The following is a 25,192-nucleotide window of genomic DNA, read 5'->3' as shown; positions in this document are numbered from 1 at the left end:
AAGATCAGCCTCTCCTCGAACTACTCCAATTTCATGGAACTTTGCCTTCTTTTTCTAATTTTTTTGGAGGTCTCAACGGTTCGTTGAGACCTTCGTAGCCCACGGGGTGTTTTCTGAGAAGTCTCAGAGAACACTCTTCGGTGTGGGTGCTAATTAAAGCACCAGGCTCCCCCCACATGAAAAGACCCACTCACCCCCTCCCCCCCCCCCCACATTTTGACGTGGGGCTGCCGGTATGGTTCGGTTCAGGCCGAACCGAACCATACCGCCCGGTTCCGGGCGGTATGGGCCCAAACCGTACCGAACCGGGCGGTTCAGTGCGATTCGGGGTTGTTTTCCGAAAAAAAGGGCCGAACCGGACCGGTAAGGCGCCGTTTCGGCTCGGTACGCACCGTATCGGGCGGTTCGGCCCAGTATGGCGAACGCTGGATGGGATTTGAGAGGCGAGCATTTGAGTGGAATTGAAGGGTTTTGAGAGGGGTTGTAGAGGCTTTGTGAGGAATGGGAGGTGAGGTAAGGTTTTGAGAGGTGAGTTGGGATGCGAGGGTTTTGGGAGCGGGATGTGGGAGGAATGGGACTAGAGAGGTGGGACTGTCGGAGGCAAAACTGTGAGGGATTGGCTGCCCCAGACCATCTTCTTGTAAACATTGAATGGGCCAGGTGTTGAACTAATGGGCTAGGGTTGAATCAACTTAGATATTAAACGAGTCTAGCTGGGTCAGACAGGTCAGGACCCTTAACTTGAACCTGGCCTTTTTAATAAAACAAGTAAAATGGGCTGACCTGTTCAGGACACAAACCTGATTACTTTAAACCAAAACCCAAAGCTGTTTGTCTTATCGGTTGCAAGTTGGGTTGGTGTCAGGTATGGATTGCCGCCCCTCTCAGGAAGAACTTTGGAGCTTCTTAGTAATGAAGTTTACAGTAACTTTAGCAATTCCAAATAATAAAAATTTGCTTCCTAATAATGCTTGACTAGGCTTAAAACTGAAAAATTTCGTTTGACTAGCTAAAACCAAGGAACATACTTCTAAAAAAAAACCAATGTAATTTTTTAAGATTTTATAATATTACTGATAATTATGTAAACTCACTATCTACTTCAACAAAATGAATGAAATAGTGGAAATAGTTTGTACATGCTTAAACATCATGCCATCATAAATCATGATTTCGAATGCAAGTGGTTTTTATCAATTACTCTTGTCCAATATATGGAGAATCAGGTTTATATGACGTCATAAACCAGAACGCATAACATGGATGCATGTATAGAGTTAATGTTATTTACTTCTTCAGAACTCGTAAGCAATTCATGATAATCTGTTGATGTCATCAGGCATGTTACCATAGTGCACTATGGTTTTGTATGTGCATGCCATCAATTTCTTGAATATCATAATCATATTGATGCTCATGTTGGAGGTGATGATAATAGCATATTGATCTGAATGTAACACTTCAATCCCCTTTCCTGCTGAATTCTGACCATGACAATGGCCCCCCAACCCCTCTCTCACATCTCCACAGCTGTTTGTGGCTCCCACAATGCTTCCCTTTTTGCTCATATCCCCCTAGTCCTCTGCTTGGTCTATAGGTGCCTGGGAGGGATGCCTGTGAAAATTCCACATCCTTCCATGTAGAGATTTTGTTGGTCCTCTGATGTAGCAAAGTTAGAGGATCAAGCTTTGTTACCGAAAGCATAGAACTTGATGAAAGAGAATAAATTTTCAAGTTTCCAGCTCTAGTTTTAGTTTAGTTTGCATTTTTTTCAGTTTGATAGTGTTTTAAGACTTTTACAGAGTCCTCTTGTCAACCTTGTTCTTGGTGGACCAGGGTTTAAACTAGATATTTTAGATGCTTGGTGCATGGCGAGCCTTCATCAATCCCAAAACGTTGCAAGCTAATCACCATCAATAGATCTATCAAGTTTCTAGGGCCAGCATGGAATAGGAGATGGTGGAATGGCTCTTGAAACTGGTATGATGAGAATCAGGTTTCCAAACTTTGATGGCCAGGATCTTTAAGGATGGCTTTTCTAAGCAGAACAATTCAAGGAAGTCAATAACATTCCAAAGGATCACATGGTATCTTGGGCTTGCATTCCTTGGGGATGCCATCCCATGGTTACAGTGGATATAGGGAATTGTGACAGGACTATTTTTGCCACAGTTCACTGCAGTTTTTATACGTAATTTGGTCATCTTGACCATGCAAGTTGAAGATCACCCAAAGAGCATTCAAAGCTGCACCAATCTGGAATTCTTTCGGAATACCAAACACAATTTGAGGGAGAGTCGCCAATTGGTTACCTGAATTTTTTGTTGCAAGTCTCCAAGATGAAATCAAGGTTGGAAGGTCCTTCAAGCAATAACTCTTTTTTTTTTTGGTAAGATAAATGGGGTGGGGGGGAGGGGGGGGGACAACCAGCGTAGCTACCCCCTCTAGGTATGACCATGAGGGCTCCCAACCCGCTGAGTGAATGTTCGATGCAGGAAGCAATAAGCGCAATCCTCTCCCCACCACGTCCGAGGGGAGGCCCCGAGTCGGGTGAGTACATCACCCCCAGCCCCACCTCAGCACACGGCAGACCAGATGCCGCATCTGCCCCCATCTGCACAGGCATCGGGGATAAATCCTCTCATTTAATGGACTGCACATAGCCTCGAACCTGTGACGCGCAGAGTAGATGCCAAGGCCTGTTCCGCGCGGGCTACCACCGCGGTGGTAAGCAATAACTCTTCAACTAGCATTTTTCTTGGCTTGTCCTCAAGAGGAAGTTGTGTAAGGATTGTGCACTTCCTGTAAAGAATTTGACATTTGCAAGTATGCACCAAGGAAGAAAGGGCTATGGTTTAAGAATGATTGAAAAGTTTAGCTCCGGACATCAACATTTGGAACATTGGCATTAATTGAAGCAATCTGGATGAAGCTAATAACTGCATGTAGGCAGTTGATGTTTTTGACAATGCTTGAGGAAGAAGGTTGTTTAAGGGAGCAGGGATGTCACATTATCTATCTTTTCCCTTTCCTGATGTAATTTATTTTCCAATAATCATGTATCTTGGCCCGGTTATTTCATAAGAAGATATGGCTTGAGCTGATCCCATTTCCGTAAGACATGGTTTGATGGGATTCTGTAGAGTATTGAATGTCTAGTTTGCATATTTTAGTGAGTCAAGCACCTCTATTAAAATTTTAAATAATTATGTAGTCTTTTGAGAAGAATAAAGAGAAATTGTATTTTAATGGAGGTTAACTACACATGAAATCATCACTAGGCGATCCAAATCCCCTTCAAGTGATCCATCTTCTTTCCCCTGTATGATTTTCGTTTGCTACAATGATTATACAAATATAGATACCTGAGATTGTGGTGTATATGCGGTGTATATGCACTTGGTTGCCAATCACCTCCATTAACAGTGAGCATGCAAGGTTGAAGTTTCCATGCATGTTCTCTTGCTTATTGGTCTTCTCCTATTATTGTTGTTATTATTGTTAAATATACATGCACAATATTGCGGCCATTATTATCAAATCATACGTGCAATATTTTCAAATTGATATTTTCAGTTGTTTCTGTAAAAGCCTGGATTGATAAATTTTAATCTGTGCAAGATTAATGGTGTGCTTCAAGCATTGACATATGATGTGTTACATCTTGATACTTATTTATGCGTGATATTGCAGGTTCTATACTCTCATGGTATTGTCTACTGCATTGTTTGGAAAACCTGCATTTAGGAATCTAATATGCAATGGTCTTGTCCTTGCTGAGGATGGGAAGAAAATGAGCAAAAGGTTGAAGAATTATCCCTCACCTATGGAAGTCATAGGTGATTATGGAGCGGTATGCATATGTCAGCAACATAGTACTTTTAGAAGAATTGTTTATAGTTATATTTGTTTTGTTTCATCTTGCACATTGCTTGATTCTTGGGGGTAATATTTCTATTCTCGCGATTATGTTTATATTAGTTTTACATTTGTTTCTTACAGGATGCTTTGCGATTATATCTCATAAATTCACCAGTAGTGCGTGCAGAACCTTTGCGGTTCAAGAAAGATGGCGTATATGGTGTTGTAAGTGTTGCCATATATTCTTCATTTCATTACAAGTCTTTTCATGAAACTGTCATGCCTTTTACTATGCTTGTCACTATCTGTTATTTAAATTTTCAGATATTTACTCTGTTTTTTTTTTCCATTCTTTTGGTTCAAGCAGGTGAAAGATGTCTTCCTTCCATGGTATAATGCATATAGGTTTCTTGTTCAAAATGCAAAAAGACTGGAAGTTGAGGGTTTTGAACCATTTGTTCCTATTGATTATGATACTCTTCAAAAATCTTCAAATGTGCTTGACCAGTGGATTAACTCTGCCACCGAAAGTCTTGTTCACTTTGTTCGCCAAGAGATGGATGCATATCGGTTGTACACGGTTTGAATGCTTACCTTAGTTAAATTATTGACTGTTATACAATGTCTCTTTTATTTTTTAGCTAATGCTTTTGATTTTATGCATTTTGTAGGTTGTACCTTATCTTCTAAAATTTATCGATAATCTTACAAATATATATGTGCGTTTCAACCGTAAGAGGCTAAAGGGGCGTACTGGAGAGGAGGATGGCAGGATTTCTCTTTCGACTCTTTATCATGTAAGAAATTTTCCTCCCTTTTCTACTCTGTGTTGTTTGGACATGCATACTCATGGCTTGCAATCGTTTCCACACTTATGTATGGTACAATGTCCTGCTAATTGTTCCTATTGATTTCTGCGCCTTATGAGGTGTCTTATTTGTTGTTTTTCAGAGGATGTTACTTTAAAAATTTGCCCAAGTCTGTTATAACAAATTATCTGTTACATTGTTAGATACACTGCATTGACACATGGGTAGGATGATTTTTTGCCAATAGCATTAATGGTGTAGTATGATTTTCCAAAATAATGTTGCCAATCTGTAGGCATATGATCTTTGACATGTTCTCATCAGTTGCTGTGTACAATCAAATCCAATAATATGATCTTGAGACAACTTTATGAATCTCACTGTCATGTAATGCTTCTCAGTAATGAATTAGATTGATGATGTTTCATACCAAATAGCAATGGGAGGTGCTATGCCAATACCCAACTTGGTTCATTTCATTCTTGTTTAATCTTTCTAGTAGATTATGTTTTTCTAGATGCTTGTTTTGTATGCTACAAAGACATTCCATCTTTACCCTTAAGATCACTTCTTGTGTAACATGTTATATTACAAGGCAACCAGCTTTAGTGATCTTAGACTCTGATTGTGCGAAACAGGTGCTTTTAACTACTTGTAAAGCAATGGCTCCATTTACACCATTCTTCACCGAGGTTCTTTATCAAAATTTGCGCAAGGTTTCTGTCGGATCTGAGGAAAGCATTCATTACTGTAGTTTCCCTTCAACAAGAGGGAAGGTGATAATGCTCTTCCATAGTCTTCCTGTCAATTATTCATCTATCACTGTCAAATTTTTGCTCTTTATTTTATCATGTGTTTGAACAATGATCCTGCAACGTTGTCAGAGAGAGGAACGCATTGAGCAAAGTGTTACAAGGATGATGACTGTCATTGATCTTGTCCGCAACATTCGGGAGCGTCATAACAAGCCTCTTAAAACACCACTTAAGTATGATTGCTTGTTCTCATATTTACTCTAATATCAATCATCTTTTGTTTGTTTTAAGACTGACCTTTATTTAATTACTAAAATTCAGAGAGATGGTGGTTGTTCATCCTGATACTGACTTTCTTGAAGACATCACAGGGAAACTAAGAGAGGTTTGTAGAAATAGTAACCCTTTTTTTTTCATAAATTTAAACATTGTTTCTTTTAAATTGCTCTTTTGTTTTGACTTTTGGACATAGGGCCATTATTATTCTCTAAAGATGATGTATGTAAAATTTCTTCTTTAACAGTCATGTATGATAGTCTGTTTTCTTTCAAAGGTCTAGATTTCATATTAGCCAACTTATTTTTGGCTTTGATGAAGATGCACATTTGTATGCACCGAGAAAGCAGGCAGTAATAATAAAAATATATAGCATGTGTCATATAGCCTTGATCTAAGAAACTAAATAGATTGTTTTTTTAACTCTAGTAACGTCCTCTAAAATTGTTTCTCTTGTGATCTCTTATCTCCATGTCCTTCCAAGTCCTCTTTGGTCCTCTCTTCTGTTAAGTGGGTGTAGGAAACACCACATCCATCACAGTCATGCTCTGATTTGCTCATTTCAAACTTTTATTTATATTTTTAAATCCACCTGAACATCCTATTCATTGTTCCATTCATCTTGTGGTCAAGTACCTTTGCATTACCTAACTTTCATTGGTGTAGTAATTTTGTCATTGTGATTCTATGCTATATTGCTTAGTACTAGTAGAAAAGTGTTACTATCAGAATATTAAGCTTATGAAACAGAACCAAATACCTTCTGCAAATTATGTAATTTGTAAAATAACATAACCAGTTGCTAATAAATATCTAGAAGCCGCTAGAGATTTAAAGTATCAAGGGAGATTGAAAATATCATATATGCGAAGATTGTGTCATCATCGCATACCAATATTATAGAAATGTCAACTTAAGTGGTTAAGTTGGTGATTCTTGATTGTGTTTCAAAGAACATAGATGTATTAAATATTAATTTATGGTAATCTTATGTCAAAATGTTTAACAGTTTCAAACAGGGATGCAGCCAGGATTTTTGGTCAGGGGGCCTAGTTTTATGACTTCATAATGTCATTGTGTTTCTCTAATGATGATTACAAAATTTAACTTCATAATGTCATTGTGTTTCTCTAATGATAATTACAAAATATAACTTCATAATGTCATTGTGTTTCTCTAATGATAATTACAAAACATAATTAAAAATTTATTAGAATTTATCTTTGTTAATAGTTTATGTTGAAAAACTTATTAAAAATATTAATTAGAATTTATTTAAATTAAGTTGGAAAGCTGCAAGTTTTTTTAGGTTAGATGGTCTATGCATTAGAAATTCATCAATGGAAAAGTTGGATGTTTTGGAGTTGAAAACTCAGTGACAAAGTAAATTGAAGTTATGAAGCCTACTTCAATCTTCATCAAGTAGTCAGCTATTAGATTCTCGTCCGCACAATGTTCGCCAAACTGTCCTAAACTGGCCAGTTCAAGATGTGCTGAACTGTACCGGCGGCAAACTGAGATGGTTCTGGCCTTTGGTTCGAGCAACCATCTAGGGAAGGAGAACAAGAGAAGAAAGACAGGAATGAAGAGAGGGAGAGAGGGAGGGAGGGAGGGAGAGGGAGGGGGGAGAGAGATGCTAGGAGAGGAAGGGGGCTTGGAAGCTCCTCTCCTCCTCTGCTCAAGCCGCTAGGAGGGGCCCTTGTTTCGTTCGAAAGAGGGGCTTGGAGTGGAGGGAGGGATGCTGGAGAGGGTAAGAGAGGGGGCTCGGAGGCTAGGGGTGGGGCTGGGCTGGGCCCAGCTCGAAAATATTTTCGGGCTTCGGGTTGGGCTTAGGCCTAATGAATGTGTAAAAATTCTGGCTCGAGCCCGGCCTAAGCCCACGCTCGAGCCAGGCCCGAAACCATTTGGGTTGGCCCGATCCCACGCGTGCCCTCTCCCTCTCCTCCTTTGTCTCGTCCTCCGTCGCCGCCGTCGAGACCACCTTCGAGATCATCTCCGGCACCTCCATCTCTGCTAACTCCCCCTCCCGATCTATGATGGTCCCGCTGCCATCGCTGTCCGGTCACAGGTCGTCGGCTTCCGGAGCTCAATCCTTTTCTGCCATCCTCCAGCTCTCCGACGATGGTGGGGGCCCACGTCGGGGCTGCTTGATGGGGATTTCTTTCTCTCTGGGCTGATCGAGCGGCGGGCGTTCTCGGGCTTGCTCGATGTCGTGCCTTTATCTGGCCTGCTCATGAAGAAGAAGATCCAGATATCTCGAGGAGGCTCCGAAAGCTATCTCTCTTCCGACGAAGCCTCTCGGAGAAGTTGCTGCCCCTGGGTGCCTCTCTCTAGTCCGTCGTGCCTCTCTCGGTCCTCCTTCGGAACTTCACCGCCCGACGAAGTGCATCCAGCGACGCACCTCCTCAGAAGGAAATGAAGAACGGAGTTATGGAAGACTAAGAAGTGAAGAACAGTAGCCTGTAGTCGGGCTGCAGTTGGGTTCGGGCCCGGGCCGGGCCAATGGTAGGCCCAAGCCTGGCTTGAAAATGAAATGAGCTAAATTTTTGAGCCCAAACCCGGCCTGATTTTGTTCGGGCCTAGCTCGAAGTCCGACCTGTAGTCAGACCGGCCCGAGTCCATTTCTAGCCCTATCGGAGGCCCTCCTCTCCCCCTTTGCTCTTCCGCAGAGGGCGAGCCTTTGTTTCAAACGAGGAGTCATATTAGAGAAAGGAGAGAGATGGTGCATGTGCAAGTAAAATCAGGGAGGAAGTGGGAGGATTAATACATTTGTTAGATAAATAAGAGGGTTAGTTTTGGTATAAAAAGTCACAGATAAATTGAAGAAAGAATACTCTCTGATTCAGGACTTTCATTTTATGTATAGTGTAGATAGTATATGTATAGTAATTTAATAAAGCAAAAAGTGAAAACAGGTTGTTTATATTGGATGTTGGTTTTCAGGTTGGAAATTCCTATCCTCCAGTATCTTCATTATCAGGCATTGTAAGATGAACCCCGTAGTATGCAATTTCTTTAATTCTAAGGAGCAGTTAATCTGTTTCCAGTTTATATGTAGAATGGGTAAAAACTATTATGGTTCCTTCTTGACCTTCAAAAAACTGTTTAGGTAGTTTAGCAAACTAGGAAATAATTATCCTTCATTTATTTCTAAATGAGCAGCTTCTTTGCTCGTGAAATAAGGTGATATATCTGGCGGTATATGCAACATCCATATTTGTGTAAATTTTCTATACTATGCAACTTCTGCATTCTTCAATCTTTATGATGTTGTCATGTTATTTTTTTTCTAGATTGTACTCTTATTTTATTTGAAATCTGGTTTCCTTTGTAGTATGTGATGGAAGAACTCAATATAAAATCAGTGGTCCCATGTAATGATCCTTTGAAGTATGCTTCTTTACGTGCGGAGCCTGATTACAGGTATGTTATGGATTCTTTAATAATTCCATGCTCTTTCCATTGTTTATTATATTATTTTTTCTTTTTTGTTTTTTCTTAGTGTACTTGGTAAACGACTTGGAAAAGCCATGGGCACTGTTGCCAAGGAGGTCAAGGCAATGTCACAGGCCGACATCTTAGCATTTGAAAGATCTGGAGAAGCTACCTTCTCTGGGCACTGTTTGAAGTTGACTGATATCAAGGTTCTTCCTCATATACTTGCAATCATCATACATTACTTTTCAACTTGTATTTATTTAGAAATAATCTGTATGGCAAACATCCTTAGAGACTTTTGGGTGATAACCTTCTTTTTTTTTGCCTTTTGAGCACTGGGTTATAAGTATCTTTCATCCAGTAGCTACATGATTTGGTAAGTGTTAATAGTAGTGCGGTATATGTTGTTGGAGGAACATTATGATACAAGTCCCAAATGCAAAGCTCAAAAGATTTTGTAGACCTCTTATATCGGATCAAAGTTTGCATTAAAGATAATCTCTTATATCTGATCAAAGTTTGCATTAAAGATTTGGATCTTTCCTTGCAATTGTTTTTGAGTAGTAGATAATCCTGACTTTTCAGTTAGTACTACTTTACAATTCTTCATGGTCATCATTGGACTATTTTTTTTTTTTGGCCCAAATACCATTTCAGGTTTAGCATGCCCAATAAATGGCTTCTTCATATGTTTCTTTCTCTGTGTTATGCATTTTTCCTTGGAAAAGTTTTATACCTTCTGTGTATTTAAAAGATGTTGTTTGACATTATTATATAACTAAAAACTTGTTAATGTTGAAATACTACTTTTACTACTATGATATCAATAATTGTGTTTGCAATGCTTACTCAAGCATAAAATGTTCTTTCCTTGAGATTCATAATCTTTTCGCATAAGGGGCCATTTCTTGGTGCATTGGTAAAAGGCCTGGGCTGACAAGTGCAATGGTAGGACTGTAGGTAGGGGGTTTTGTCCTCGGGTGGCTACTTTGTGCTCTCCCACACCTCCCCCCCAACCACCTACCCACCCAAAACAAACAACAAAAAAAAAAAAAAAGGAAAAGCCAGAGGTTGAATCTGTCCCATCTGCCTCTCCCAGGACACACTGTTGCTGGGACTGTAACTAGGTAGTGGCCCCCTTTTTGATACTCTTTTCATGTATTAAGAAGTTTATGCTTTATTCATTTCTCATCTCTATCTGGGTTTCGGACGTAAACATAATAATGAACCGACACTAAGAAAGTCAGTCTGCTCAATTGTAATATTATTGCCTGTCCTTTTATGTCTGCCAGGCATGCATTGTTATAGAGTTATTGGTCAATGGGGATATTGCTTAAATTTGAGTTTACCACAACAGATTTATTATGTCCTATTGTTGATGGTTTCTGTATGTCATTATTTGGTTTCCTTTTGCCGAGGAGATAATGCGGGCATCACATATTTTTAACGGAACATAAAATATATCAACATTGTGCTCCTTCATCGAATAAATAGTGCAGTGATCAGAAAATTGGAGGATCTCCAAGATGCTTAATTACATTTTGTCTCATTTGTAATGTAGAAACTTCACGAAGAGTTAATGGAAAATGTTATTACACTTTCAGATAGTGCGGGAATTCAAGTGTCCGGCCAATGTAAAGGAGAAAGAAATAGATGCTGCTGGCGATGGTACTGGATGATTCCTCTTCTTTCAACAACCTACTGTAACTTAAGGTACTAACTAATTTCTTCTATTCTGTTTAGGTGATGTTTTGGTCGTATTGGATTTACGAGCTGACGAGTCGTTGTTTGAGGCAGGAGTTGCTCGTGAGGTAAAATATGACAAACTTTAGCTGCAGTTAGTTTCTATTTCAAAATAGTCTAATAAGTCCTGTAAATTATTATTCAATTATTTAGTTCTACCGGAAGATGACAGTTTTTGGTCCACAACAGTGTGATGGGCAACTTATTGGTGGATTTGAAATGAATTTACCTACATGGTGCTAAAAAGAAAAAAAAAAACCAGTCTACTCTACATTAAATGTAAAATTTGGGACAGCTGTAAACTTACACTGGCATAAGCCTTATGTCTAATTGCTGGTTAGATTATTTTTAGTAATGATAGAGAGAGAGAGTATTGGTTTTCGGACACAAAAATATGGTAAATAGCCAAAAGGATCTGAATTTCTTATATGTACATACTTAGGTACATAAAGATCCTTCATATATGGATGTTTCACTTCTGGAATCTTTCATGATAGCGAGATTGACATCAAAAGCTTAAATATGTAATCTTGATACTCCCTGGCAAACTGATTTGAGATGTTGGTTGAATGATTATAAAATAATTCATTTGAGTTTATGGTTTAATGATTATAAAAACTGTCATCTTCTAGTATAAGATTCATCATGCAACCTAGCTGGGGATGCAAACAAGCCAAACCCAGCTGTTAGTAAGCTGCTTTTGCTAAGGTCATTATATTTTTGGGGTGATCAAGCTTGAGCTGTGTTCTAGCCGAGCTAGGTACATTTCAAGCTTGGCTTGTTTTGTGATCTGAACTAGCTTTTCATTGAGCCAAGCAAAGCGACTTCTTCTTCTTCTCTCTCTCTCTCTCTCTCTCTTTTTATGTTGTCTTTGATTTTGCAAAGACAAAGTGTTCAGCCTACATGTTTTCGGGTTATGCTTTAAAAGGTGCTTTAGCTTGGCCGTCTCCTAGATGAATGAACTTGGCTATACATCCACCTTTAAAGCAAGGTTTTAAATCCCGCGGGACGGGGCTGTCTCGATTTTCCCATGGAACGGGATGCGTCGCCATTCTGCCCCGTCTCGACACTTGGGATAGAGGATGTCCCAAGGCGTCTTGATCGGGATGTCAGGATGCTAGCAGGATGGTCTGTCCCAACACATGGGATGGTACCCTATCCCGATGTCCTACAGGACATCTCGGAATGTCCCGTTGGGACCTGAATCCCTGCTTTAAAGTTCTGTTTTTGTTTTTTTTTGTCATTAATCAGAGGCTACTTTTGATTGCCTGCCTTCTCATCTTCCATTGCAGGTCCTCCCATGTCCTCACCTTGCTACTCTATCACTTTAATTTTTTTATATTTCTTAATTGTCTGTGGCTGTGAGTTTTCTTATTTTATTGACATCATTAGGACTTGTGAAAAATCTCCATGGAGTCTGAATGAACTGTTAATGCCCCACCCCCCTCTCTTCCTGTTTAGAAATCTGTTTGGCTTTTAATTTATACATTGTTAAAATATTAATGTATATTTAATTTTTTCAATATTACATTTCATTAGCACTATTATTTGGTGCAGTTATTTGTTGTAAATAGCTCAAAAAATTGATTCCTTATACTTACAGAATATGAAAAGGAAGTACTCAGCTGAGTGAGAGATGATGAGGCTAAAATGTTATTTACACTGTCCTATTCCTAAAATAGGTCTTGTTCAAAGCTTCAACCATATGGCATATTCAACTAATCAAACAAAATGGTGCATTTAACTTGCTAACAACATAAAATGAGGAAGGCACAATCTATTTAAACGATTAGTTGTTGTCATATGACAACATTCCCTTGGTAAGTTTGTTGGATCCATTGTTCATTATCCTGATTGCTAGGGTGGCGTAGCATTTTCTTCTTCACCTTTGGGTTGCTAATTAGAATAAAGGTATTTTGACAGCACCCATTGATGTCATCAGTGGAGATGTTGTTTAGTTATGCTCTTCATCAAAATTCTGCTTTTAGAAGAACACCCAAGATGACTGCCTAATTGTCTATTGTAGTAGCTTCCTTTTCTATTAATATGGTTTGACAGAAACTTAGCATTAGTTCCTTTTATTGTCCTGTTATCAATTTATACTTTTATATTGTTCGGGGTTGGACATCTAAAGGATTTTCATGCCATTGTGATTACTACATGCTCTGCATGATAGAATAAATTTCTGATTCTTGACCAGCCTGTAAATTTCCTTATCTCAGGTTGTTAACAGAGTCCAGAAGTTACGCAAGAAAGCTGGACTGGAACTGACTGATATTGTGGACGTTTACTACAAACCTCTGGACGATGACAAAAATATTCTGGAGAATGTTAGAAACTCACAGGTAGGACCTTGGTGATTTTGAGTAGCATCCTGCATGTTCTTTGTTGCAACATGGTAATTGTTAAGTAGTGAACCAGAAAGGTTTCTCACTTCCTGGTCCTCTTTGTGCAGGAGCAATACATTAGGGAAGCTTTGGGTTGTCCTTTGCTTCATCATACTTGGACTCCACCAGATGCTGTGAGTGTTAGAAACAGAAACTTTTTTGATGGCAAAGAGCTTTTCTGATAATCCATATTATGTTAATGTATCTTGAATCAACATTCACCAATTTCTCAAAATCCTTTAATTTTCGCAGCTTTTTTTTTTTACTCTCTTTGATGAGTGAGTGATACTGGAACTATTTCTGTTTGCTTTTCGTTCAAAAAAAAATAGCGGTGCAGAAATCTTAATGCCAGCTTGCGAAATCCAATGTGATTAAAATATGTGCAATTTTGAACTGCTTCTGTGATATTAAACTGCTTGTAAATTTAGAAATATGTGCTGCCAAATCCTTATGTACTGTAAATTTGCAAATATTGCATGCAAAGCCCTTTGATATTATAATCAAACTGCTAAGATTAAAACTTGGCTTCACAATTGTCTTCTTGGCTCCAGTACCTGTTGTTTTTTCTTCCTTCCGGTGTTTTGTGCTGCAAATTTGGATGAGGATTAGTATTACATTCAAAATCAACTTATCACTGGTGAAGTTATGGTTATTGCAGGTCATATTTTGCCAGGAGGAGTTTCATGGAGTTTCTGGAGCATCGTTTGTCATAAGCATTGCAAAGGCAACCCTGATGTTTGATTCTGATGCTATTCTTGCATTATTTTCAGGTCCTTTATTCAAGTTCTACTTTTCCTGTATTCAAACACTCTTGATGCAAAGCTTTAAGATGGTTAGTCTTCTAATATATTTCTTTCCTCAGGAAACAAGAAGCATGCTGATGACTTACAGATATATCTATCATCAAGGGACCTTTTCAATTTGAAGTTAGAGTTCCAAGTTGGGAATGGAAAGGTTAGCATCCCCCTCATCCATGATATTGCTTTTTTTCTTTTTTGTCATATATACAGATGAAGTTGGGATCAGTTTACCCTGTTTTGTTTGTATAAAGTTCAACTGTCATAAATGGGTGGTTATTTACTTGGCCCTTGCAGATCAAGGTGGATTGTGTTGAGGATCAGCCAGCAGTTGATTTGGAATTGGGAAAACATGTCTTTCTGAGTGTTGGGGATTACTTCTTGAGCAGAAAACAGTAATTTATCTCAAAGGTTGAGATCATTTGGTCCATACGTTCTGCACATTTATTTGGACTCCACAGGAGAGGCCATATTGTTATGATTTTCTCTATAATCTCTATAATTAATTCTCAAGGCATGATAGAGGGTTTTGCGAGTGTGATGCACTGCTGCAACCAATGCTCAAGTGTCCTGCAATTCTGCAACAATTTTTTGTAGTGCAATTTGTATAGCATTTTCTGCTACCATTTTTATATGCATGTGTTTTGTGAAGCACCAATTTCATTTGGATTAGCTATATTGACAGATTTGTGCTAGTAGCAACAAATGCAATTACCATCAGTTTTGAGTTCTGTGTGATCGTGTATTCAGTTGCGGTTTAGTTGATGTATGGATGGAGGACTATATTAGTGAAAATATGTTCATCCCAAGGTTTTTGATCCACTGCCATTACCAATTCTCCAATGACCTGCAATTCTACAAGAATTTTTTATATTGCAATTTGTATAGCATTTTCTTTGTTGTAATCATTTGAATACATGTGAGGTTGATTTGTCAAGTACCAATTTTACTCGGATTGATTACGTTGACAGGTCTGTTTGGGAAACCATCTGATCAATGAACTCTCTCAAAAAGTTGATGAATTGTGTTAGATGACACGAGGTAAGCTTATTAATATTAGCAGAAATTTGGTATGTTCTGGCTGTTCCAGTGAATATTTTTAGGCTTTAGCATGAACGATAAACGCAGCACGTTCGTTTGTTGAACGCATTATAACTGATCATCCTACAATTCTGAGATTTTTGATGTCTCTAGTGGTTTAGTTTTTATGATGCAATCAAGCAGATCCATCGAGGATCAAATATCCTATAGGCACATTGACATGTGATGAAAGATGTGTAGTGGGTATATCGCACTTAAGGCTACGCTCTTATCCAAGATAGGTTTACCAAGCACCTGGGATTTTTCGTGAGTTTTTTTTTTATATTGACAAGCTGATCAATAGTTCATGTGATTGCTTGATATGATCTAAACTATTCTTCGTTTAGATGAGCTAAATACCGCATAACATTAATTCATGCCTTGTATCGTTGGCACAGCATTCACCTTGTAATCATGTTTGTAGACCCCTATAGCTTTCTTGACTGCTGGCAGTTGCTCATATTAATCGTTCCTTTTCTGCATGCTTCTTTGGCACAATTGTCTCCCAGCAGATGATTATAGTTACACGATTAATGTATTTTGTTTGAAATACTACCTTGTTGAAAAGTCTTAGTATTTGTTATTATTATAATTACATGATTTATGTATTTTGTTTGAAAATATTGCCTTATTGAAAAGTCTTGGGATTTGTAGATGATGTTATGGCCAAGTTCTACCCTTCGAGGTTGTTTTCCCTCTCAAAGAAGTGTGGCGTGGGTGGGAGTTCTGTCTTGTTGGTGGATACAATTGAGATGGTTCTTTTCTCATCGGAGATGTCCAACCGATTTTCTTTTGAATATTGAATGCTTCCCCGCAAGGACTAAAATTGGATTACTGCTAAACTCTCGCATGGATGACTAGCTATCAAAGATTGGGGCTGGCAAAATGTGATCTAACCCATCAATGTAATTCATGTTTGATCCATTTTAAATAGAGTTAGATTTGGTCTAAATTTGGATCGTAAATCACTCGATCTATTTAATCCGTTTGATTAGATGGATTGGATTCGGATTCTAATCTTCTTACATCTGTAATCCGTTGAGTTCATTTATTAAACGGATTGATTTAAATCAGATACTCATGTCATTTAAAATAAATTTTAAATTCTAAAATCCGCAATCTAAAGTCAGCCGCTGTGCTGAGCCCATTTAAATTTTGAATTAAAATCCGCTCGAATTTCCAAACATGCTACGGGCTGTCACCAAAGCGTGCAGAGTGCGTCTTCCGAAGAAAAAGTGCGTGCCCGCATCGTGGCCACACCCAAGTGGTCCCTTTTTATCTCTCTCGCTCGTTGAGCCCAAAAAGTTCGTTGCCTCTGCCTATTCTCCCCTCCGCCGCCTCCTTCGTTCGGCAAACGCGCCCCTCCGCCACTTGCTGCCATTGTTGCGACCTCCATGTCACCGGAGATTTCAAGTCTTCTCTTGCGACCCGCGATCGATGTCGCTGCACTGACCTCGAGAATAGAGGCGGCTTGGACCATCACCAACCCTCGGGAGACTGCCAGGTGTCCTTTGGCAATGATTAGGGTGGCCCCAAAGCTCCTGGACGACTCGGAGATTGAGCCAGGCGGTGTGAGGGGATTACATTGATTGGTCTAGGGCTCTAATCCGGCTGGACGGTGGCCCACCATAGTAGTTCTTTCTGCTCGAGTGCCGGAAGGAGTGGATGAAGCTCCAAAAGCGGCACGAATGGGCCATCACTAGTCCTATGCTCGTCGGCCTCCACTAGTACGACAACTACCTCCTCCCGCTTATGCAGACATGAACGATGTTGTCATCGCCCTCGCTCATGAGGCTGGTTGGACTGTCAATCCCGACGGCACCACCTACCATTCCTCCCCGATTGCCGTCGTGGCCCCTCCCTCTCAGCCGTGGTCTCCTCCCCCTCATCCGCTCCCTCCCTTGTGTCGTCCTCGGCCGAGAGTGCTTGAGGATGCGGGACGATGGTGCCGTTGCTCTCGATTGGTCTCCGGCAACAAACTGCAGTTGCCCTTTGATTCTCCGGTTCTCATTCTTATGGTTAGCTTCATTCCTTTTCTTGAATTCATTTAATTATAAGAATTAGAGACTTTTGGTTCTTTCAAGAATCAAGATTGCAGTCTGGTTAGAGTTTAACATCTTGGAGGTAGGGTTTAGAATCTTTAGCCAAGATAACTGGAGGTTAAACAGGCCGGGTTGGATTGGATAAATGGGTTACTTGTTTTTTAAATAGGTTAAATGGGTCAGGTCACGTTAGCAATAAACAAGACGGGCTCGGGTTTCAAAATCTGAGGTTTAATAAATTGGTCAGGTTCAAGTTTGGGCTTTTCTAATCCCATCTGTTTTTGATCCGATCCACTTATGATCCGATCCGATTGCCACCCCAACCAGAGGTATGTTTTGCCTTGTTCACCTCGTTCATCTTAAAATGTCAATAAATACACCACCGTAAGCAAACCAAGTCATGGTCACATCCAGCTTCCTTGTACAACCAACTTGTAGTCATGTTTTCGCTAGTTTTGGTGGTTTGCTTGGAAAAATCTTACTACAGTTTTTGTTCTTGGCAGGATAGGGCACTACTTTGGCTCAGTATTTCAAAACTTTGAACTGCACCTCTCTTTTTTTTTTTTTTTTTTGATGGTGAAAAAGATCACCTGGAAACGAAGTCTAGAATTCATTGAACTTGCATTCATACAATCAGCCAGAAGTAAAGAAGAGAAAAAGGGACTTAAATTTGGTCCCTTGGAAAAATCAAAATTACAGTCAGAGTCTCAAGCAACCAACTAATCGGTTGGTCCTCTTCTCTTGGGACATGAGATGCAATGAAGTAGAGTCTTAATTGAGGCAGTGTCCTTTGGAAGAAAATTGTTGATCTGGCTCATAATATATTAGAAAAAGGAAAACCAATAATCAAGAAATTTTCTCCCTCTATCATGACGGAAACTCGATTTTTTGAAGGGGTGCTTTGATACTAATAATTTCTGATAGTTGTTTCTGTTTTTTATGATAGGCATAACTTATCAATTACAGCAATGGAAAGAGATATGGTTACCATATATTATTGAGCTGATAATATTACTTCTTGAGAAACTGCAAACCGTTCCGGTTTTCTATTATAGCATAAAAATATTATACTATTTTCTATTAATTATAATAAAAATATTTGCTATTAAATTATTGTTGGATTTGTATAAGAGAATAATTAATATAGTAATTATATTAATATAAAATAATTTTATAGTATAATAAATATACATATTATTTGCCATATGTGTTATAATAACTAATAGTTGTCACATATTATTTATTTTATGCATTTATAATCACCATTCTGATATTATATATAAATTATTATAATATTATAGTTATAACCCAGCTGAGTGCTTTCATCGTTGCTGGTCTTTGTTCCTCTTTTTCATCTTCATTTCTTCTCCCCCTTCTCAAAGTAAAAAATTTTCAATTCTGGTTTTCTCTCAACCGAATATCTAAAATGGAAAAAGCAATACTTATCAATTACTTGGTGACAAAATCACACCTAAAAATATTATTATTATAATGTTACTGTACTCTAATAATAATAGGATTATAATAATGTTATGATACTCTGATATTATTAAATATAATATATTTTACGACTTAGTAGTAAATAATATTATTATAATATGTAATAATAATATATTATACTATAATGATGATATAATAAAATTAAAAATATAATATGTGTAGTGGTAATATATTATGAAATTATAATCTAATAATATTATAATCATATTTTTATACTACAATAATAATATAATATGATATTACTATTATTGTATCATAATTTACTAATAATATAGTAAAATATTAGTATGATAATATTATTACAAAAATCTAACATTATTATAATATTATTGTTTATCATACTGGTGATATTATATTATCATTTTTAAAATTATAGGGACATCTGTGGAGAGGGAGACTTGTTGTAGTATGGAGGGAACTCCTTCCGAAAGGCTTTCACAACTACAAGATCCTTGTAGTTGGACTTGTGTCCAATTTTGTCTATAGTTCCTGTTACAAGTTTGGGATTTTTTTTTCGCATTTGAATTGCTGTTTGCAATTACAACTGTAGGCATCCAATACTTTTTTGGGTGCCTGGAACTCATTTGCAGCCAACTAAGTGTGGAATCTGCCAATTTCAAGGAACCAAACATCCCTTAATAGTATATGAGCTCTATCTGAAACCAAGGCATGTTGTATTAACCTGAATGGAAGCTCATCTTGTTTAGATCTTTCCAATAAACATTCGAGAAAAGAAGTTCTTGGTCATGAGTTAAGCAAAGATATGCAATTAGATGATTAGTCAACCATGTCGGAAATGATATGAACCATTTAGACACAATTTGTTACACAAAGCATGTGTATATCTGAAAACAAAACTTAGCCCTGAAGTCCCTTACAGTAAGATCTGTGATTATTGTTATCATTATTATTATTTTTACTTCCTAAAACATGGAATATGGAATTGCTTCATGAACTATTCAGTGCATGTAAGCAATCATCAACTACCTTCTTTTTTTCCCTCCCTCTTTTTGTTGAAGAGTTCTAAAGTAGGTTAATCTCCATGAGCAATCTCAAATGATTTTACATGATTTTTTTTTCAAGAAGTCAAGAAATCAGGTGGTAAAATTGCAATTAACAGCATTTCAAGTCTTATGCAAGAAGCAAACAAGAAAGAGATGAGCAGCAAAGTATTAAAAGTATCTCCAAGGGGGGCCAATATAGCACTAAATGTCCCTCTAATCAAACATTCAAAATACCTGTACACTACGATTTGCTGAAATTAAATTTCCTAGTGTACAGTTAAGTTCAGAAAAACAACCATCTGGAATACAGTTATTTGGAAGTTTAGTTATTTCCACATATATTGAGTATATTCTCCTCCGACAAAAACGGTTTAAGATAAAATGGAGAAGTAAATGAAGATAAAGTGGAAGTATGCAAGAATGTTCATGACTTAAAATTATTATCTCAATTGTTGCATATTATCTAAGATCAGAGGTGTGACTAAGATAATGACTTCGGATTAGATCAACAATTGTCTCCTAACATTATCTCAATTGTCTCCTGACATTTCTTGACCCAAAAACTATTAGTTAAAACAATTTGTTCACTAAGATAATGACTTCGGATTAGATCAATAATTCTATAGATATCTTTTCTAAAAAAATTCCAGTTTATTCACTGCATTCTTCTCTTTGATGTTAAGTTTACTCACTATCTAATGACATTCTTGAGCTGAGTAGCTTGCAATAAAACCATTGATTTTAAACCTTCAGAGAAGTTTTATTCGATGGGTAGACGATGGAGCTACACCAGCAAGAAAGGCAGTGAAGAAAGCCAAAGAACTGCTTGGTTTGAATGATGGCACATCATGACCAGCTCCTCTAAATGTTGCAAAAGTTAGCTCCTCGTGTTCTTGTAACCATCCAGCCCCCTGGGGACAAAATGCATAACATTTTGCTAGCTATCAGTTTATATATATATAAGCAAAGTATATATGTGGGTTTCATCCATGCATGCTCATGTCGATTGACACTCGTGTGCATGCGTATATCTGTGGATCACAAATTAAGTGATGTATGATTCAGTGGCAGCACCTGTTTCTCATGGTACCATGGCCTCCAGGGACCAACTGTGGGCAATCCTAGAGCGCCCAAACAGTATCTTGTAGACAGCACTGGGACTCTTCCATCTGTATCACCACTGAACAAGGATACAAGGGTTTCATGGATGTCATGATGAAGGCAATGCTAACATAGTAAGCTGATGGATCATGGGGTGCCAGGTCCAAGGTCATACTTATAGACCCATATTCTGAGCCCTCCTGCAATCAGCTTCTTGTATATGGGGAGAACAGAGGGCATGAAGTCCTTCCATTCCCTAAAAATTTGATTGCTGTGCTCAGTTTAAACATTTTTATTAGCACAATCACCAAAAATTAACAAAAACACACACACACACATGGAAAGGGAGATAGAGAATACTTGCAGATGCTCCAGTTCCTGATGCTGTGGCCATCACTGGCATGGAGGGCCTTTTGAACATACGGTCTGTTGTAGAAAGATGTTGTGTAACCATCAAGGCATGGATCGTAGCCACCCATGATCCTCGGCATCTAATCAATCATAATCAACCCATAGTTCCAAAACAAAAAAAAAAAAAAAAAGAAAACCTATTTTTGGGTTATTACAGCAAAGTAAACTTTTGAGTGATTTAAAACAGTTTTGATTTTCGGACAATTTACACGGGGAATTCTTGAATTAAAATTGTATGGAATACCTAGTATCATAGCTCGTAAATATTAAAAAAATATTGATAAACATTGAAATGATTTAGCACTTTGCATATATTTCCATAAAATCATTATGAAAACTAGGTTTTTATTGTTGAAATTGATACTGTTTATTTGATCACTATAATGTTTCCACACCTCATAATGAAGAATTATATATCATATATGACAAAATAATCTTGTTTAGATGGTAATTCAAAATAATCATTCTTATTTTGGAAATTTCCCTTCAAAATAGTCATTAATACTGCTCAGGCATCAGTCTTTCTTGCGAACTCTCAGAAAATGTCAGATCCTCGAGGAAACTGGGGTGGTCTGTTACAATATTTATCGGACGTTGGTGGCAGCAACTACAACTAGAATCAACAAGCCTCTTACCATCTTGGATGTGGACTTGAACATGAGTTGTCTTCTTCCACCATTGTTGGAGCCTGACGAGTTCTGGATGCAGGTTGGAGTGCATAGACTGTAGATATTGTTTGAGGACTTCACCGACAGCATCATTACATTTATTGTTCCATGGGTTGTCACTGTCAAATATGCAGTTATCTTTGATCATGTCATGTGTTGCATGTGAGACGATGGCATGGCTCCATGTGTAATCCACCATGCCTTGCCAGTCGTGGCTATCAGAGGTTTCAGGATTACCCACCTACAAAAGACAGGAACAAGAATTACAAATTATGAAGTCGGTTAGATCAGGAGCCATATGTCTATCAGACTACTATGTTTGAAAATTATTGCAGACATAACATACAAGAGACGGTCAAGAAAATCTTACAGCTTTGTTAGTTTCTTTATCCTTGCCTATGAGAAACAAGCATGCACCATTGGCTCTACCAGTCAAGGTATGCTCCATAAAAATTTGAGAATTTTATGATCAGCCTAATTCCATCTACAGTCTTACATCAATAAATAAGGAATATAGTTGTTTTATCTGGTTGGTATGCGAAACATGTCAATGCTCAGTTTTGCAGCACTAATGGCAGATGCTTTAATTTTGCTAGACTAATAATAGATGCTCGTTGAGCATATGTTTATCTTATTTGAGCAGTAAAACTAATGTTGTCCAGTACTCAACATCCATATAAGAAATAAAGGAATTTTAAGTGCTGTTATGAGTGGAAATCAGACTGGAGATTATATATTATAAAACACACAAGGGGAGAAGTACCAAGAAACCCTTGAGGTTTATGAACAATGAAGGGTATTTCTTGTTCATGTCATAGATGAGCTCAGCCAACTCTGGAACATACTTTCCTGATGGTGCAGTGTGGGAGAAGATTAGACTTACGAAGCAGCAAAACACCAAAAGACTCCAGAGCTGAAAGATACGTGTCTGTCCTGCTATGTAAAAGGTTCGGTTTGCATAAGATGGGAACTTCTTCAACCAGTTGTGCAGAAAAGTGTATGTATCATTTGCTAATCAACAATTGTTCCGTAGAAATAACAAAGAACAAAGGTCAGAATTTCAATAAGCCGGAAATGATGGCAAATAGGTAGAGTCAAATTGACAAAATGCATGTCTAGCATGCACAAGCTTCCACTACATAAAGTACTAATGATATTCTCCTAATTATTGACATGTTCTCCAATTACTCTTGATTTCTGTACAACTTATTCAATAAAAGCTTATTGATTACAAACTAATGATTTTATTTGTAGCCGTTAGTGCTGATTTTGTTGCAATATTGTCTGGTTTCTTTTCTCTCCCATTGTCTGCCTCTACTTTGTTTTTCTAAACTTTAGTTATCCAAATCTTTCCAAAAATTGATGAATTCACAACGCCAGTTTCCAAATTCTGAATCTTTTCTCTGAACCAAATTGTTCTTATACCAAACTTGTGACTCGTAAGGCATATAGAGCTATAGAGACTTCCACCTCATCCATCATATGGATGATGAAGCTAGATAATATAGCCAATAAAGATGTCATGTGTCAAGTTCAAGTGGAGAATATACATTTTAAGATTGGATATGTATAAAATAAACGTCAGAATTTGTTTAAATGAACAAATCTTGGCACGGAAACTCAACAAAATAGAAACATACCATATTTTTCTGCAGTTTTACAGAGGAAAACTAAAGAAAAAAAATTATCATGGATCACCTGCTATTGCTGCATATGTCAAATGTAATAAATTTGTAAACATCCAAAACATTAAAATATTTACAAACTGATCTCACAATAATTTGGTAAACTATTAAAATAATATGTTCGTTTTAGTCAGGTATCTATTATAATTAATAGATCATACATATTACACACACATATTATGTTTTGATTAAATTGTATATTTAGTATCTGTATTTCTCATCTTTTAATCATTCCTTGAATCTGGAAATGGATTCGAATATTTTTGAAAAAACCAATGACCTGTGTTGTAACTTGAATTATTTCAATAAGGAGGTACAATATTAATTATTTGGCGACTTGATATTTAAAGCTTGATGTCCAAAGAAATAACTAATGGGAGATGTGTGAAAATCTGTCTATTTTTCTCAATAAATAAATGTATAATTCAAAGAAAGAAAGAAAGAGATACAGGGATGTAAATTCCACTTGTTAATTTCAATTCTAGAAGAGCCGAAACTTCTTCGTCAGTGACTTCAGCTCTAACTCCATATAATTTTAACTTCTTTATTTTTTAATTCATTGTTTCCTTTATGCTTTTGCTTCCGTCTTTTTCTTTTCTTTTGGTTTTGTTTTCTATTTTGATTTGAAGGTCACCATAAACTAATTTGCATGAACACGTCATCTCGCTGCAATGCTTGCTTTCACATTCAACCTGTGCAAACTTCTCAGTGCAATCTCCAACATCTAAGTGTACCTACACCGCTCTTCATTTCTCTAGACTACTTTTGTCATTTGATGATTTTTTTTTTTTTTTTTTTTTTGTGAAAAAAGATGCTAAATGTTCCTAGATATATTAATTTTCACGAAACCCTTCAAATTCAATAAAAGAAGCATGAAAAACTTGTAAGAAATATGTAAATCGAACTAACAAACTTAGGCTTGCATGAATAGTTGTATTCATTCTTGGATGCATGCAGCATAAGAAGAGCTAAAGTGGGTATTTGAACAAGCATAGTTCACATAGCTACCTGTAAAGGAATCTCCAAGAATATCAAAGTCTTGTTGTGTTTGAGTAAGAAAATCCCACACCCACCCAAGACTCGAGGAACAGTAAGTTGGCCTCTACAAAATTATAAGTTAACAATAATTAGTGTGTTTATTTTGGTTAACAAAAACAAATGCTTATTCAATAGTTATTGCTCCGTGTCATGTTAATGTGAATGATTGGCATGCAGGTAAAGAACATATTCTAGCATATTTTATATCTTGACACGATCTATATTCACTGTTATGAATGTAGATAACTAATTATGGTGGGATAAGAATTCATTGTGTTAGTAATTTATACATATACGGGGCCAAGATTGCTTAATTACACAATTCAAAGTAATCAAAACTAGTTCATTTATCGTTAATTTTATATGAAGGTCCTATATGAAGTTCTTAGAAACAATGCAGAATTATACTTGTTCACCACTTTTCTTGTAACAACGAAGGAAACTAAGAGTTATATATGATATCTTGGTCATGTAAAGCATGAGAAAAAGACACTGGTCTTCTGCTACCTAAGAGATGCAAACAGCAAGCGGTGGTCCCAAAATATTTATATTGGATTGCGGCCAAGCAATAAAATCATTCGATCTACTTCATGGAGA

At 37.4% G+C, this 25,192-nt stretch overlaps 2 protein-coding genes across 2 annotated transcripts in view; one reads left to right on the top strand and one right to left on the bottom strand.

The window, feature by feature from the left end:
- The window catches only part of LOC105045400 (isoleucine--tRNA ligase, cytoplasmic), a 45,971-nt gene extending 31,077 nt beyond the window's left edge, over positions 1-14,894 (top strand). Inside the window, exons 12-27 of the mRNA XM_010923667.4 lie at positions 3,694-3,853; positions 4,003-4,086; positions 4,229-4,441; positions 4,533-4,658; positions 5,309-5,446; positions 5,555-5,658; positions 5,747-5,810; positions 9,036-9,124; positions 9,204-9,345; positions 10,744-10,807; positions 10,883-10,950; positions 13,105-13,227; positions 13,338-13,403; positions 13,928-14,039; positions 14,132-14,223; positions 14,364-14,894. Coding sequence (XP_010921969.1) covers positions 3,694-3,853; positions 4,003-4,086; positions 4,229-4,441; positions 4,533-4,658; positions 5,309-5,446; positions 5,555-5,658; positions 5,747-5,810; positions 9,036-9,124; positions 9,204-9,345; positions 10,744-10,807; positions 10,883-10,950; positions 13,105-13,227; positions 13,338-13,403; positions 13,928-14,039; positions 14,132-14,223; positions 14,364-14,465 — 1,747 coding nt within the window. The 3' untranslated portion in view covers positions 14,466-14,894. The remainder of the gene's footprint in view (positions 1-3,693; positions 3,854-4,002; positions 4,087-4,228; positions 4,442-4,532; positions 4,659-5,308; positions 5,447-5,554; positions 5,659-5,746; positions 5,811-9,035; positions 9,125-9,203; positions 9,346-10,743; positions 10,808-10,882; positions 10,951-13,104; positions 13,228-13,337; positions 13,404-13,927; positions 14,040-14,131; positions 14,224-14,363) is intronic.
- Positions 14,895-20,441: 5,547 nt separating this feature from the next.
- The window catches only part of LOC109505845 (serine carboxypeptidase-like 32), a 41,322-nt gene continuing 36,571 nt past the window's right edge, over positions 20,442-25,192 (bottom strand). The window contains 8 exon segments of the mRNA XM_073257446.1: positions 20,442-20,603; positions 20,767-20,872; positions 20,969-21,064; positions 21,154-21,284; positions 21,784-22,113; positions 22,636-22,883; positions 24,566-24,597; positions 24,599-24,659. Coding sequence (XP_073113547.1) covers positions 20,442-20,603; positions 20,767-20,872; positions 20,969-21,064; positions 21,154-21,284; positions 21,784-22,113; positions 22,636-22,883; positions 24,566-24,597; positions 24,599-24,659 — 1,166 coding nt within the window.

Source organism: Elaeis guineensis, chromosome 5 (genome assembly GCF_000442705.2).
Source record: "Elaeis guineensis isolate ETL-2024a chromosome 5, EG11, whole genome shotgun sequence".
NCBI classification, from domain to species: domain Eukaryota; kingdom Viridiplantae; phylum Streptophyta; class Magnoliopsida; order Arecales; family Arecaceae; genus Elaeis; species Elaeis guineensis.
Note: the sequence above shows the minus strand (reverse complement) of the source record. Positions and strands in the feature narration are given on the sequence as shown.